The sequence below is a fragment of the Balaenoptera physalus genome (genome assembly GCF_965194825.1).
Source record: "Balaenoptera physalus genome assembly, chromosome: 14".
Classification (NCBI taxonomy): Eukaryota; Metazoa; Chordata; class Mammalia; order Artiodactyla; family Balaenopteridae; genus Balaenoptera; species Balaenoptera physalus.
Window position 1 is genome coordinate 87,970,635 of NC_138893.1, and position 17,046 is coordinate 87,987,680.

General features: G+C 39.3%; 2 protein-coding genes and 1 long non-coding RNA gene across 21 annotated transcripts in view; 2 read left to right on the forward strand and 1 right to left on the reverse strand.

The window, feature by feature from the left end:
• DNA2 (DNA replication helicase/nuclease 2) overlaps positions 1-6,558 on the forward strand; it is a 45,141-nt gene extending 38,583 nt beyond the window's left edge. For 3 of the 6 annotated variants that reach the window (XM_082424424.1, XM_082424423.1, XM_082424425.1), the window contains 5 exons: positions 78-282; positions 1,836-1,925; positions 2,526-2,708; positions 4,801-4,947; positions 5,586-6,558. In XM_082424424.1, coding sequence (XP_082280550.1) covers positions 78-282; positions 1,836-1,925; positions 2,526-2,708; positions 4,801-4,947; positions 5,586-5,654 — 694 coding nt within the window. In that variant the 3' untranslated portion in view covers positions 5,655-6,558. Of the gene's footprint in view, positions 1-77; positions 283-1,835; positions 1,926-2,525; positions 2,709-4,800; positions 4,948-5,585 lie in introns of those variants that run through there. The other 3 variants (XR_014253303.1, XM_082424427.1, XM_082424426.1) reach the window with 3 other exon arrangements.
• LOC309642728 overlaps positions 1-14,023 on the reverse strand; it is a 30,411-nt gene extending 16,388 nt beyond the window's left edge. Inside the window, exon 1 of the long non-coding RNA XR_014253345.1 lies at positions 13,957-14,023. This is a non-coding gene — a long non-coding RNA (uncharacterized lncRNA). The remainder of the gene's footprint in view (positions 1-13,956) is intronic.
• A 95-nt stretch (positions 14,024-14,118) lies between these two features.
• RUFY2 (RUN and FYVE domain containing 2) overlaps positions 14,119-17,046 on the forward strand; it is a 50,223-nt gene continuing 47,295 nt past the window's right edge. For 7 of the 14 annotated variants that reach the window (XR_014253304.1, XR_014253305.1, XM_082424468.1 and 4 more), the window contains exons 1-2: positions 14,526-14,655; positions 16,120-16,293. Coding sequence is in view for 12 of the 14 variants with exons in the window: in XM_082424468.1 (XP_082280594.1) it covers positions 14,550-14,655; positions 16,120-16,293 (280 nt within the window). In the remaining 2 variants the exon portion in view is untranslated. Of the gene's footprint in view, positions 14,313-14,377; positions 14,656-16,119; positions 16,294-17,046 lie in introns of those variants that run through there. The other 7 variants (XM_082424478.1, XM_082424469.1, XM_082424473.1 and 4 more) reach the window with 6 other exon arrangements.

A 17,046-nucleotide genomic window follows, 5' to 3' on the forward strand; every position in this document is an offset into this window, starting at 1 on the left:
TGTAACAGTGTCAGCTACGAGTGATTTTTGTATTTGTGTTCATCACTAAAACTAAAATTATTTTGTAATTCCCTTAGTAAAATTATGTCCTTAAGTAATAAACTGACATACGAAGGAAAGCTGGAGTGTGGATCAGACAAAGTGGCCAATGCAGTGATAAACCTACCTAACTTTAAAGATGTAAAGCTGGAACTGGAGTTTTACGCTGATTATTCTGAAAATCCTTGGCTGGTTGAAGTTTTCGAGCCAAAAAATCCTGTTTGTTTTCTTAACACAGACAAGGTAAAAAACAAAAAAACAAACATTTTCTTTAGTTTTTCTCCTTTTGCTCTATTATTTGTATTCCTCAGTTTTCAGTAGCGATTGCTTCCTTAGAGCTTATCAGTTAAAACTAGTGTACTTCTTGTACTTTAACACAAAAGAATCTTTTCTTTCTATAGACTCACTGTCTTTGGGAGGAGGTTTATTCTGGTGATTGATAGATGTCAAAATTGACTTTTGAAGTAAGAAAGCTAGAAAGTGAACTCAACTGTATAATTACATTTCCTCGAAAAGAAATTGGCATTGATATTGTCAAAGGTCTGGGTTTACAAATGGACAGCAGATACAATAAATTGATGTCCTTTTGAAGACCTTTTTTAAAAAAATAGACTTTATTTTCTAGAGCAGTTTTAGTTCCACAGCAAAACTGAGCTAAAAGTACAGAGGTTTCCCATATATCTCCTCCCCCCACCATATGCACCTAAAGATCTCTTTGCAAATCTGTCATTAAACAAAAAATCTGCACAAGGACTTTAAATGACTTGAGTCTTATTTCTAAGAACTAAGAACAAATTTTTGACCCTATGTTCGCACAGTTTGTTTTATATAGTGCTTCTCATTATTGATCTGGAAGTCTATGTAAGTTCAAATAAAAATATAATGACCAATTATATGTATGCATGTTATTCTAAAATAGTTATATCTCTTGTTATTCAAGATGGGTGGAGCCAGCTGGTTGTTAAAAATAGGGCCTTACCATGTGTGTACCATGGTGGAATTTTCATTCTCTTGGAAATTGCCTTAGTGTTTCAGGGTGAAGAATTAACACCTAGGGGCAGGCAGGCTCTGGGATATTTAGTCACATAAACTGATCTCACAAATGACTGCTTTTATAAACCACAACTCTAATTTATTAGTTATAATTTACCATTTTTTAACCTCACCAGTGATTGTTCAGATTCTTTTTTGCTACTCACATTTCCTCTTTCTTGGCATCAGGATTCCAAATAATATTTATTCCAAATAAATAAGTTTCATTTATTCCAAATAAAATTAATCAAGGTTACTTAGGAATGATGTAGGAGCAAAACAATCCTTTGAAAGTTCTACTAGGTATGGTAGAACCTGGGGAAACTTATCGCTCCATTATTTGTATAAAAATCAACAAGAAAATGGAAAGGGCACAGATATAAGAGCCAGATCTAAGTTTGAATCCTAGTGCCACGATTTATTGTGAAGCTTGGGCAGGCTACTCATCTCTTCTGACCTTTGATTCCTATAAAATGGGGGATAACACAGTAAAGTTTGTGAAGCCCAGTGTATGGTCGGCTTTCATAGAGATTTTAGTATGAACTCTATGTAGCATGTTTAAGATGGGTTGCCTCTGGGTGGCTTTCTGAAAGTGACTAATATCATTCATTTTTGTTAATTCTTTTACCTTCAACTTTAAGATGAAGATATTTTTCATCTGTTTCCACATGTGGTAGTACCATCTCTATGGCCACCTGTGTACTGACAGTACTCTTAACTTCAGAGATTGTTTTGCAAGCAGGATGCATATTTTTTCTATTTAGGTTCCAGCACCAGAACAAGTTGAAAAGGGAGGTGTCAGCAATATAACAGAAGCCAAACTCGTTGTTTTCCTGACCTCAATTTTTATTAAGGTAACATAGAATTTAATTTTGAGGGCTAATTAATATTAAGGTGCAGAGTAACAGAATATTAGAATGCAAGGAACTTTAGATCTAAAGTTAACTTTTGTTTATTAAGATAAAGAGGAATGAAGCCTGATTGTTTTTATTTTGAGAACATTTATCTAAGACATGTAATTTTTTATACAGTAATGGCATTTTGAGTTTCCATTTAGGATAACTTTTTGTAACATCAGATAATTCTGATTGTGTCAATTTAGTGCTGAAGTCAGTATGATTGGCAATTGGAAACATCTGTTGTAAGGGATAGCAGAAAGTGAAAGTACTTTTTTTGGTATGGCAACACTGTTTTGGTGGCATACAAACCATTATACTGCCATGAACTTCTAAATATCAAGGGAACAATGTTGAGGAAATTATTTCATTTCCGGAAATGTGGATGTAGCCTTAGAGTGAATTCAATAACTGTATTTACTCCTTGTGATAGGAACATAGGAACATGTATTGTAAACGTCAATTGGGCACATTATGTAAACATTTAATAAATTTAGTAAAGCTTAAATAACAAAAGTCAGGATTTTTTCACTTTAAATTGTGTTCTTTTCTGTTTAGGCTGGTTGTAATCCCTCTGATATTGGTATCATTGCACCATACAGGCAACAGTTAAAAGTCATCAATGATTTATTGGCACATTCTTCTCTTGGGATGGTCGAAGTTAATACAGTAGACAAATACCAAGGAAGAGACAAAAGTATCATTCTAGTATCTTTTGTTAGAAGTAGTAAAGATGGAACTGTGAGTTAATTGTATTTTCTGCTTTGTTGTCTGATTTGTATTTTATATTTGTTTGGGACATTATTTACCTCTCTTTTTTTTTTCCTCTTTTTTAATTGTAAAAAACACATAACATAAAATTCACCTTCTTAACTATCTTTTAGTGTACAATTCACAAGTATTAAGTATATTGACAGTGTGTGCAACACATCTCCAGAACGTTTTCATTTTGCAAAACAAATTCTATACCCATGAACAATTCCCTAATTCCCACTCTCTCCTTTCCCTGGCAATCACTTTCTGTCTCTGTGACAGAAAGAATTTGACAGAATTTTATGAATTCTGTGAATTTTCCATATAAGTGTAATCATACGGTATTTGTCCTTTTGTAAGTGGCTTATTTCACTTATCATAATGTCCTCAGGGTTCATCCATGTTGTAGCATGTGTCAGAATTTCCTTCCTTTGAAAGGCTGAATATTATTCCACTGCATGTATATACCACATTTTGTTTATCCATTTATCCATCAGTGAACGTTTGGGTTGCTTCTACCTCTTGGTTATTGTGTTTGGAGCATTTTAAACATATAGGCTTCCCTAGATATACTTTCAAATTTATAGATAATTCCAGGCTTCGGGGTTTTTTTTTGCGTTTTTATCTCTCCTTGACTCATTTTTCTTGACTATGCGATACCTTCATATGGTTTTTAAGATACACGTAGTAGAGGGACTTCCCTCGTCATCCAGTGGTTAAGACTCCACACTTCCAATGCAGGGGCTGCGGGTTTGATCCCTGGTCAGGGAACTAAGATCCCACATGCCACGCTGCGCAGCCAAAAATAAATAAATAAAATAAAATACACACAGTAGAAAGTCTCCCTTCTTCCCTGTTCCTCTACTCAGTTCTTACCCTCACAGATAATCACGTTTGGTTTTTTGGTTTGGTTTTGTTTTTGTTTTTTTTGGTAACCGTCTAGGTTTCCTTAAGCATATGCAAGCAGATATGAATCAGTATTCATATTTCCCTCCTTTTTTGCACAAAAGGTAATATATACACTATTCTGGACTTTGCTTTTTCCACTTAACAGCTTGGAGATCTTTCCATGTCATTACACAGAGATTTCATTTTGTTCTTACAGATGCATAGATTTCCACTGTATATATGGGTCACGGTATATTTAACCACTCCTTTGAATCTTCTACTATGCCAAGTTTCTATTACTGTTAAAAACAATGCTACACTGGGGCTTCCCTGGTGGCGCGGTGGTTAAGAATCCGCCTGCCAATGCAGGGGACCACGGGTTTGAGCCCTGGTCTGGGAAGATCCCACATGCCGTGGAGCAACTAAGCCCGTGTGCCACAACTACTGAAGCCTGCGCGCCTAGAGCCTGTGCTCTGCAACAAGAGAAGCCACCACAATGGGAAGCCCTCACACCGCAACAAAGAGTAGCCCCCACTCGCCGCAACTAGAGAAAGCCCGCGCACAGCAACGGAAGACTCAACGCAGCCAATAAATAAATACATAAATAAATAAAATCTATTTAAAAAAAAAGAAAAATAATTAAAAAAAAAAGAAACGGAGAGCTTGTTTCATAGATATTAAAAAAAAAACAATGCTACACTGAGTGGAGATAACTTCAATTCTTTTTTTTAAAAAAAATATTTATTTATTTGGTGGTGCTGGGTCTTAGTTGTGGCACGTGGGATCTTCGTTGCTGCGTGCGGGATCTTTAGTTGCGGCATGTGGGCTCCTAGTTGTGGCATGCGGGATCTAGTTCCCTGACCAGGGATCGAACCCAGGCCCCCAGCATTGGGAGCACGGAGTCTTAACCACTGGTCCACCAGGGAAGTCCTAACTTCAATTCTTTATTATATATATTTAATATTTTAAAACTTTTAATATATTTTTATTGTATGTATTTAATAATTTAAAATTATGGCTAGGATATCATACCCACGATAAGATACTTGAAGTTGGCACTGTGGGCAAGTTTTTCCAACTGTCTGGATTTTAAATGTGTTGATGAATCTTTTTTGCAGTATACGTTTTTGAAAACTCAAAAAACTTGAATAAATAAGAAAACTCAAAGAACGAAAATTACAATTTCTTTCAGCTTGGTGAACTGTTGAAAGATTGGCGACGTCTTAATGTTGCTATAACCAGAGCCAAACATAAGCTGATTCTCCTGGGATGTGTGCCCTCACTGAACCGCTATCCTCCTTTGGGGAAGCTACTTTATCATCTAAACTCAGAAAAATTAATATCCTTTTTGTTTTATATATGGTCACATTTGATTGTGCTATTGTGAGTACTTCATTTATGTATTTGTATAAACTAAAACTCAGTGTCTCGTGTTTCCCATGGGCATATTTCAAAAGATCTGATTCTGCAAAGGAAAGAGAGAAAACAATTCACAGGAAGTAATTTTAAGCAAAAAGTGAAATAATGAAGGTGGTGGAGAAGGATAGTTTGTGAAATGAGAAAGGGGAAAAAAAGGGACTTGATTTTTTGCCCTAGGAACAGGGTGCATGTTTCCTAGAATACATCTAGGAAAACTGGTTATCCCTTCTGGTTCCTCTCCCCTCAATTTACAACCTTTTTAAAAAAAAAATCTAGGACAAAGTATTATATTTAAAAATGGAGATTATTACTTGTCATATTGTATTAATAGATTATTTTAAAAATAGATCATCTCTTTAAAAAATTATATGTAAGTCTCAGGCTAAGATATGTAAACCATATTGCTTAAGTATATTATTATCCATAGAATGCCATAAAAATCTTTAAATTTTTTTAGCAGCCCTGTAAACCAAATTACAGAATGTTAGATAATAATGTCATATATGTTTTTATGTAATCCCACATTGTGTTAAATATATCTTCCTTAATTTATTTTACATCATTGATCTTCCATCAGGAGAACATGAAAGTCTTTGTCATATATTGGGTGATTTTCAAAGAAGATAAAGCACTGTTTTCCTTGCTTTTTCCAAACCATCATGATCTTCTCTAACTGTTGCCTATTTATAATTTGGATATGCTGTAAAATCAGTGCCTGGTTACACTGTGAAGATAACTTTTATCCCAAGGGTAAGAAATGATGTAAATATACTCTTTCAGAGTTCCAGTTTTTTTGTTTTATTTATTTTTTGGTATAACCTTGTTAAACATAAAGTTCTATTACCATATAAAATTTAACATAGTATTTTTTTAGTACAGGCGTACCAAAACTGAAAAGTCTAAATTTATAGGTATTATAAATGTGTTTTTGTATGATCCAGAGTTTGATAAATTTCTACCACCTTTTAAAGATGGGGTGAATTTTTCAATCTGAGGTTTAAATCTTTAAGTCTAAATTTTCAAGATTAATTTGATCTTTTAGATTTTTTATCAGAGATAAACCTAGTCTTTTAAATTATCACTGATAAATATATTATTTCTAGTTAATTTCTGATTCTCCTTACTCTCCCACTTGTTATTTTCACTTTTCAGTATTCTAGTAAAAGAAAATAATTCCTACTGTTCTTTTGAGAAGAAATTTTGTTTGCTAAATTGATGACAAATTAAAAAGGTGTATTCCTATTTTCACTTATTCATGTTCATATGCCCCTTTGTTTTAGGGCATTTCTCAATTTTCTCTTTTGGTATAAAAATGTTTTGTAAAACAATTGCCTCAAAGTGTTTGATTACTTATATTGTGACCAATTTTAACCTTAATGTATCCACCTTTGGCAGGGAAATCTCTCATTTCTCTCAAATTTTTTCTTTTTAATGAATGTCAAGTGTGTTAAAAATTGCTGCCTCTACCTCACATGTTTTTAAAAAATTATTACTTGAAGATTTTATTAAATAAATTGTTTTCTTACTGTTAGATCTTACTGTGTCAATTATTAATACTAAATAATAATTAAGTTCAGGGTTGTCCACCATTTTTTCCAGTATTGAGAACTGAAATACTGATAATGCTCTAAAGCTGAAACCAAGGAGTGTTGACATTATAAAGAGATTTATGAAGGACACACAGGAGGGAGTTGATCATGGAGATACTATGGATTAGACAGGAAAAACTAGGAAGTTTACAGAGATAAGGCTTAAATATTGGTTAGATATCATGAAGTTATATAACAGGAAGGAACTGAAGATAATTTCAGTTCCTGGGAGTGAGATGAATAATGTAAATTCTTTTGGTTCAGTCAGTGGTTGCTTTACAGATTTGTGTGGCCTGCAGAGCTCTGTGGAAGAAGAACCCGGGGACGGGTTCCGTGTTTCTTGTCATTTGGGACTCTGTCTTGATTACAAGAGTCTAGCCACTTAGTTGAAAGAGTTAGGATTCGTCTTTTATATATAAGATGCTGTGAGTTGGAGGCTTGGGGTGAGCTGTAAGTTAAACCCAGACTGGGCCATCAAATTGCTAATAGTGCAGTTTAAGTATGACATCCATGCCAAGGACTAAGACAGCAGTGGCTACCAGTCTCTAATGTTATTGGGCAGTCACTTTGTGCAGGTCCAGATCAAAAGCACCATTAGCCTAGACAAGGTCTTCCTTATAGTGTGAAGCCAGGATGTGATGACAGTGTAGCCATTCCAGTGGCCCCATTCCTGAAAATCAGTTCAGAGTTCCTGCCTCCTTACCTCTCTTGCTGCCTCCTCTGATTCCTTTCTTTTCCTCCTCGTCTCTCACTCTCTAGAGACAGGTCTTTCCCAGAGCTCTATGTTTGGTCTGGTCCTGTTCTCCCTCCTTGGACAGTCACTGGCTCCAACCATCACCTATGTAGCTGTTTACCAAATCTGTATACCCCGCCATGTCTTCTGAATTCTAGTTATATCTGTGTTCCAGCTCCTGCCTTCAGAGTCAGTTCTGTGAGCACTTCCGAGTCAGCACATACAAAATGTAAATTTCCATCTTCATCTAATGCCTTCCTCTGTAATCTCTATTTCTGTCAAGGACACCATCTACCTCACATTTTCTGAGTTTAAAAGTCTTGGCATAATTTTCTTTCTTTACATTTTTTTTCCTGTCTAATTATAGAGTAGTACATGATTTTAGTGAGAATTTCAAACACTACAAATTTTAGAAAATTAAATTTCTTTTTAATCTTATCATTTAGTTATAACTACTGGTAGTTTGGTGTATGATAATCTGGACTGGTGCTTAAGAATAAAAATTGCCACAACCCACAACGAGAAACACATTTTGCATCATGACTCAGCATGAACATATGTATGTGCATGCACCTTAAACAGTACTTTAACAAAATATTTACCCTTTTTATATGTGATATACCCTAATATTTTCCACTATTCCATTAAAAACAAAGCTGGTTGCAGCCCTTCCCTGGTGGTGCAGTGGTTAAGAATCTGCCTGCCAGTGCAGGGGACACAGGTTTGAGCCCTGGTCTGGGAAGATCCCACATGCCACGGAGCAACTAAGCCCGTGCACCACAACTACTGAACCTGTGCTCTAGAGCCCGCAAGCCACAACTGCTGAGCCCGTGCACCGCAACTACTGAGTCTGTGCTCTATAGAGCCCGCGTGCCACAACTACTGAATCCCGCGCACCTAGAGCCCGTGCTCTGCAGCAAGAGAAGCCACCGCTATGAAGAAGCCCGCACGCCACAACAAAGAGTAGCTCCTGCTCACCACAACTAGAGAAAGCCCGCGCGCAGCAACGAAGACCCAATGCAGCCAAAAATAATTAATTAATTTAAAAAAACAAAGCTGGTTGCAACCTACTAACATTCTTTCATATCCCACTAATAGTTTGGAACGTGTGGTTTGTAATGGAGGTCATTCTCCAATATTTCTTTGCATATTTGTTCTAATGTACTTTTTTTTTTTTTTTTTTTCTGGCCGCACTGCACAGCTTGTGGGATCCTAATTCCCTGACCAGGGATCCAGCCTGGGCCCATGGCAGTGAAAGTGCAGAGTCCTAACCACTGGACTGCCAGGGAATTCCCTAATATACTATTTTTGCTCTTCCCTATACATGTCTTTTTTCTTGTTTGTTGTATCCTCTATCTATATTTGTCTATTTCTCCAATACCATTTATGCAACTTCACCCAGACTGAAAGACTAGTACGCTACCTTCTCCAAAAAACCTTTCCTGATATTTTTTCCTTCCAAAAAGAATTATTTCCATCTTTATATGTAGCTTTATACCACTTACTGCTTTTTTAGCAGTGGTAATAATATGTAGTATGCTTTATAATTTTCATAGATATTCTCTCAATTGAATTAAACCCTGCAGAGTACCTAGCATAGATATTTCACGTTAGCATATGGCTCTGGGCAAGTCATTGTTAGAACCCAGATGTTCTGATTAGTAATTCAGCAATTTTCCCAGGTACTGTGTGTTTCCCATTCAGTGTTGTGTACATTTTCCAGGTGCTATACAAATGTTTAGAAGCATTACAATTGTTGGGAATTCCCTGGCAGTCCAGTGGTTAGGACTCCGCGCTTTCACTGCCAAGGGCTGGGGTTCAATCCCTGGTCAGGGAACAAAGATCCCACAAGCCGCACAGTGCAGCCAAAAAAAAAAAAAAGCATTACAATTGTTACTGTAAGCAAATCACATCTCAGGCCAGCTGGAAACCTTGTGGCATGATTTGACAAGCTGGTCTATGTAGATTCAATGGACAGCTTTGCTCATTAAAAAGACTGCTTGTAGCTAAGAGGATAGGCCCATCCAACTTCACTCAAGTCACCACTAACCCTTGGATGACTGGGACTCATGATCCTGGAAAGTATGAACCAAGATGGACCCAGGGGGTGAAGTCTGCCTTTCCTGACTCTCAGCTCTTGTATAGATACTGCTTTGGCTTATTATGAAAGATTTTTACATAAAAATTATTTTTAAGGCTTTAACTAGCTTACTTTTTATGATGAACTTTAAAACATTATTATAAAACTTTTAAAAACACACACAAAAGTAGTATCATGAACTCCCATACACCCATCACCCATATTCAACAATTAGATTTTGCAGCAGTTTTCTTCAACCTTTTTTTCTTTGCTGACATGTTTTAAAGCAAATTTTAGACATCATTCAATTTCATCCCTGTATTTCAGTATGTGATAAGTTTTTAAAAAACAGTATTTTGTTACATGATTATATCTGTACGTTTAAAAACCTAGATTCTTAGTACATCAAGAGCTCAGAACAGATTAATATTCTAGTTTAAACCTATTAAGTATTGCCAACAAACACATGAAAGAATGCTCAACATCATTAATCATTAGAGAAATGCAAATCAAAACTACAATGAGATATCATCTCACACCGGTCAGAATGGCCATTATCAAAATATCTAGAAACAATAAATGGTGGAGAGGGTGTGGAGAAAAGGGAACACTCTTGCACTGTTGGTGGGAATGTAAATTGATACAGCCACTATGGAGAACAGTATGGAGGTTCCATAAAAAACTAAAAATAGAACTACCATACAACCCAGCAATCCCACTAATGGGCATATACCCTGAGAAAACCATAATTCAAAAAGAGTCATGCACCAAAATGTTCATTGCAGCTCTATTTACAATAGCCAGGACATGGAAGCAACCTAAGCATCCATCATCGGATGAATGGATAAAGAAGATGTGACACATATACACAATGGAATATTACTCAGCCATAAAAAGAAATGAAATTGAGTTATTTGTAGTGAGGTGGATGGAGTTAGAGTCTGTCATACAGAGTGAAGTAAGTCAGAAAGAAAAACAAATACAGTATGCTAACACATATATATGGAATCTAAGGAAAAAAAAAAAAGTCATGAAGAACCTAGTGGCAAGATGGGAATAAAGACACAGACCTACTAGAGAATGGACTTGAGGATGCGGGGAGGGGGAAGGGTAAGCTGTGACAAAGTGAGAGAGTGGCATGGACATACATACACTACCAAATGTAAAATAGATAGCTAGTGGGAAGCAACCACATAGCACAGGGAGATCAGCTCTGTGCTTGGTGACCACCTAGAGGGTGGGATAGGGAGGGTGGGAGGGAGGGAGATGCAAGAGGGAAGAGATATGGGAACATATGTATATGTATAACTGATTCACTTTGTTATAAAGCAGAAACTAACACAGCACTGTAAAGCAATTATACTCCAATAAAGATGTTAAAAAAAAAAACCTATTAAGTGTAATAGGTTTTAAACATACACACTAATTCCAATTCTGTTCAATCCAAGGTGGCTAGAGTATCCAGCAACTATGTATTTTGGAGTTTAAGAACATCTTCCTCAAAGGAAGAAATATTTTTTGCTTTAAATAAAGCTGGTCTGTTACTGAACTAAATTTCTTTCCTACATGTTACCTATAAAGTCACTGGAGGGAAAGCAATCCAGAAAATAAAGCTCTTTTCCTTTGTTCTCATGGTTTTATAAAATAAATAAATATATACTTAATATTATTTGCTTTTCTAAATGCACTTGGAACACAAATCCCTCCTTTTTTACTCATCATTTGGAGAAGAGAAAAATGAACAAGTCACTCATTTCAATGTTTAACAGCAAGGTGGTAGAAGGGGTTAAACTTGTCATCAGTTTTAGGCTCCTTCAAACACTATAAAAACCACAGATGTATTTTGACATTATGAAAATGGAGGCTACTTTTGTACTGGTTCAGATTCTGGCTCTGTTCCTTAATAGTACTGTGACTTTGGGCACGTTATTTAATCTTTGAGGTTAGTTTCATCTGTAAAAGAGGTAAATAACTCATTCCTCATGGGGTGGTTCTGAAGATCAAATGAGGTTTTGGCCTAGGAACTGACCTTCACATACATGCTCACTGACCTTCACTTCCATGATCATGGGCATGGAAGATGAATGGGGAAAGGGTGATGGGATAGTTGAAGAAATGAAATTTGACCCTATCTCACATCATCACTAAAATTAATTCTGGGTGCACTAACAGGCCTAAATATTAAAGGCAAAACTATGTAATTTTTTTTTTTAATATTTATTTGGCTGCATCGGGTCCTCGTTGTGGCATGTGGGATCTCTCGTTGTGGTGCTCGTTTGGTCGCGTGGGCTTCTCCCTAGTTGTGGTGTGCGGGTTTTCTCTTCTCTAGTTGTGGCATGCAGGCTCCAGGGTGTGTGGGCTCCAGAGCGCGTGGGCTCTGTAGTTTGTGGCACGCAGGCTTTCTAGTTGAGGCGTGCAAGCTCAGTAGTTGTGGTGCGTGGGCTTAGTTGCCCCGCGGCATGTGGGATCTTAGTTTCCCAACCGGGGATCGAACCTGCGTCCCCTGCATTGGAAGGCGGATTCTTTACCACTGGAGCACCAGGGAAGTCCCCCAAACTATGTAATTCTTAAAAGAGAGTATCTTCATGACCTTGGAATAAGGAGGATTTCTTAAGACACTAAGGCATAAACTATAAATTCACTACAAGAAAATTAAGAACTTATATTTAATCAACGGTTGCCATAAGGAGAGAAAAAAAATTAACCAGAAGATAGTGGCAACACATAACTGACATCAAATTAGTATGTAGAATATTAAGTAACTTGCACAAGCCAGTAAGAAAAAGGTAAGTCAATAGAAAAACAGGCACCATTTCTTTGCAAAAGTGAAATTCCAAATAGTAAACATAGGTAAAGTGCTCAATGTCATCAGTAATGAGGTAAATAAAAAACAAACCTGCCATGCAATCACCTGCCCACAAGACGCAAAAAATGAAGAAATCCTGAAAATTCTAAGCATTAGAATGGACACAGCAACAGGAAAACAACACTGCTGAAAGGAGTGTAAATTATGAGAAATTTTGAAAACAGTTTGGCATTATCTAGTAAATTTAAAGAAAGGCATACCTGATTTCTAGTAATTGTATTCTTCTTTACATGCCCTAGAGGCTCTCCTGCACATAGGGACCAGGAAGTATGTAAACCTGAAAACACCCTAACCTGGAAACTCCTCATGGACATGGATGATGTTGAACAAAAGAAACAAGTAATGTTCGTAATGTTATTCCACTTGTGAAAAGCTTGTAAACAGGCAAAAATAAACTACATTGATTAGGGGCACATACTTACGTGGTAATAACATGCAGAAAAGCACGGAAACAATTGTCATAGAAGTCAGAATCGTATTTATTAATACTTCTAGGGGGATTGTGGCTAAAGGCCTTTCCCCCAGGGAAGATGACTCTCCTGTCCTATGCTCTCTTGATCTGGTGGTGTTTTCCCAGCTGTTCACTTTATGATTCTTTAAATGCATATATGCTTTATAAATTTTTATCCATGTATGATTATCTCACAATAAAAATTTAAAACCAAAAGAAGTAAAGAAACATAATAGAACTGTATGCTGGCCAATATGATGAAGAGACAAACATCGCTCCATTTTCTCGAAATATCAGTCTATTTCTAACTTGGCCACCGTTTTAACAATTGCTGGGCTTCCATGGTGGCGCAGTGGTTAAGAATCCGCCTGCCAATGCAGGGGACATGGGTTCAAGCCCTGGTCCGGGAAGATCCCACATGCCGCGGAGCAACTAAGCCAGTGAGCCACAACTACTGAGCCAGCACTCTAGAGCCTGCGCGCCACAACTACTGAAGCCCGTGCACCAAAACTACTGAAAGCCCACATGCCTAGAGCTCGTGCTCCGCAACAAGAGAAGCCACTAGCAATAAGAAGCCCATGCACCACAACGAAGAGTAGCCCCCCGCTCGCCGCAACTAGAGAAAGCCCGCGTACAGCAACGAAGACCCAACACAGCCAAAAATAAAAAATAAATTAAATAAATTTAAAAAATTCTTTAAAAAAACAAAACAAAACAATTGCTGATCTAACTAGGTAATAGCTCAGTTTCCCCAAATTGATATAACTTAAACCTAGTGTCATCTGACCACGAGAGTTTTTACTCCCTGAAATGAGAAAACGCTGCCTGTATCTCTGCACCTTTCCCTCGATTACTGAGACCATTCCTCGTTGCTTTTTATAAACCAGTGGATTCACTGGTTTAAATATCGTGATTTGGGCTAACAGATTTAGTAGATTTCTGCCTACTGTTAATTGCTTCAGATTTTCTACATTCTTTTGGTCCCCTGCGAGTTAGTTGGTGAAGAAGGGAAGCGGTCAGGTGTGTTCGATTAAACCCAGCTGGACCCAGTGGAGGAAAACGTTTACACGTGACTCGCATCCCCTTGGAAATGCAGCCCTAGCGTTCCGGCGAGGCCCCCAGGGTGAGACCAGGGTCCGCCCCCCTGCTCCTCAACGCAAGGTCCTCCTCAACGCGAGATCCTCCTCAACGCGAGGTCCCCCTCACACACCTTTTCCTTCTCTTTCCGCTCCGGCTGGACCCGAAGTGGCTCAGAGAGGGCGGGTTTCTCCCCTGCCGGCTGCAGGCTCCGCGGCCCCCCGCCCTACTCGGGCGCCGCGGGACCGCCCGGCCGTCCTCCCGCCGCCGGGAGCGCTGTGGGCCGCAGCGGGCCTGGTCGCAGACGCCGTGGCGGCCGCCGCTCGCCTGAAGGGAGCTGCTGGCTGGGCCCAGGGAGTCCCCGCCCGAGACCGCGCCGCCGCCGCCGCCGCCTCCGCCGCCGCCATGGGTAAGGGGAGCAGGCCGAGAGCGGACGCCCGGCCCTCCGTGCTGGGCCGAGGGCTCGGCCAGGCCAGGAGGACTGGTGGTGTGGGCATGGAGGCCTCGGGGTCGGGACTGGGGTCCGAACCCGGGTTTGGGCCTGGGCGGGGGCAGCCGGGGACGCAGGGGCGCCCGCGGTCGCCATGGCAACGCGCGGCCGCCCCTCGTTCCCCTCCGCCCCCTTCCCCGTTCAGGGGCCTAATGGCAGAGGTTTGGTGGTCCGTCGGCTTACAGGGAGCGAGGACAGGGCCGGCTGGGGTGCAGCTCCCGGGTCGGGGACGGGCGATGACTTTTCAGGTTTGGGGGTGGCGGAGGGAAGCGTCTCAGGTTTGGGCTTGGGTTCCAGACGCCGAGGGCGGGAGAAGGGCAGCGATGCCTCGCAGGACCCCGGGTGAGCCCTCCGTGAGGGTGTTGGGGGCGCCCCGAGCCCTTGGGCAGCCTTGCTGGCTGGGAGGAAGGGAGGCAGGGAAGGGGTTCTACAGGCAAGATGCGGGAACCGGCCCTTGGGCGCGTGCGGGGGCCGCAGCCCGGGCGGGGCGCGGCTGGGGTGCAAACGCTCCTCTACTCGGGAGCTGCCGGTGCCCACCAGGACCTACCTTCGAGCAGTTATAAAGGCGCCCTTTGTCTGGTTGTCGCATCGTACATTACGGATTGTGATGGGCACTGTTAAGAAAAATGAGAATTGCTGCAGATTATGAAACATCGACTGGTTTCGTCCCCGAAAAAAGAGGGAGTCATACCACGATGCACATTTGAAGAAATGATGTCTTGCGTGGAGATTCTCCACTAGCTAGCCTGGTCGTAGCAGTTGTGACTGTTTGCATTTTAAGTTGCTTAGGATTCAGTGTCACGCTTCACGCCTGGCTATCTGTGACCAGAAGTAAAATACTAGATCATTGGGAACCCTGGACTTTTTGTCCAGTGAAGGAAAAATGGACATTTGGTTTACTTGGACTAGTAAATTGTCAGGGATTAAAAGACAGTATACTAAGTGCTTTATTTTTTTACACTTCATTTTGGCATCTGTGTTTGCTGAAAATATTTCTGCCAGTCACAACAGTGATGAGAGTATGGGGAAGTATCTGAATTTATAAGAAAACTGAGAATAAAATTTGTGGGAAAGAAAAATTTTTGTGAATTGAAAGTATCAGGTAAAATCAGTTTTAAAAAAATGTATCTATTACCTTGATATTCAACTGGATCAGCTGTGTGGAAGGTCAGGGAACTTTAAGGTGAAACTGGACCCTGCTTTAATTTCCTCTGGGAAAATAAAGGAGTCCTGCAATACGGAGCTCCAATTGCAATGAAAAGAGACAAGATAGAAAGAGGGTTAAAATGAGTGAGAGTTGAATGGCTTCTCTTGTGTCCCCCTATTTTATTTACCTGTCATGTTTGTTATGGGTGAAATTGGAATCTTAGAATTTTAACTACCTTTTATTTTATTGCCAGTTTATTCTGAACATTTTTTTGCTTTTGAATTCATCTTTGATGGTTCCTGCTGTCTGCCTTTGCATGAGACCCTTAAACATGTTGCCTGTTACTCTTATCTCCAGAGAAAGATTTAAAAAAACTCATTCTCCCTGAAGAGGTACCACAAAAGTAAAATAAATACCCTAGAATAGCCAATTTGCAGGATCTTGAGAATAATTCATAAACTTTGGCTGGAGTGAGCATTGTTCTATGGTATGCATGAGAGACATAAAAAGAAGTTAACTAGGGGTGTATGTTAGGAAGACTTACTTGTCCACCAAGGAAAAACAAACCACTGTTGGTTTTACAGGGGAAGGAAGGGGTTTGTATAGTTTACAATGTCAGTTCTTGCAAGTGATGTTGGACTCCTTTCTTGTGCTTTCAGCTACAAAAGACCCTACAGCTGTAGAGAGAGCAAACTTGTTAAACATGGCTAAACTCAGTATTAAAGGACTCATTGAATCTGCTCTAAGCTTTGGCCGCACTTTGGATTCTGATTATCCCCCCTTGCAGCAGTTCTTCGTTGTTATGGAACATTGTCTGAAACATGGTCTTAAAGGTATTGTGAGATTTTTTTTAAAAAAAACCAACTATAGAACCTCCCCCCTCCCATCTTAAATATCCTTGAAAATGTAATTTTTTTTGAGGCCATAATTACTGTTACTTTAAAAATACTGGGTGGGTTGGTTTTAGGAGAAAATACCCTACTACTTTATGTTTTCTAATTGGTGGTCTTCAGAAAATCCTTAGTTGTTAGTGTTTTGTAAAAAGGGTATTTGTATACTCTTTTGTTTTAAAAAAAACTATTTATTTATTTATTTGGCTGCATCGGGTCTTAGTTGCAGCATGCCGGCTCTTTGTTGCGGTGCACAGGCTTCTCTAGTTGCGGTGAGTGGGCTCCAGAATACTCAGGCTCAGTAGTCGCGGCACGCCGGCTTAGTTGCCCTGTGGCATGTGGGATCTTAGCTCCCCAACCAGGGATTGAGCCCATGTCCCCTGTGTTGGAAGGTGGATTCTTAACCACTAGACAACCAGGGAAGTCCCTGTAGAAAGTGTATTTGATTTAAAAACGTTTTCAACATACTCTGAGCTGATTTCCATTTTCTAGGACAACTATAGAGTTATATAGAAAATTTTAAGCTTGGTGATTCTGGTATGAACTATAATTACTAGTTTGAGCTCTCTTGAACAAATACATTAAAATAGTTGATTGTTGAAATATGAACCTCCTTAGTGCATGGAAACGTATCTAGAAAAATTGTCTTCTGGATTGGGTTATTGTAGAAATGTGAGTGCTCCCTGAAAATGATGA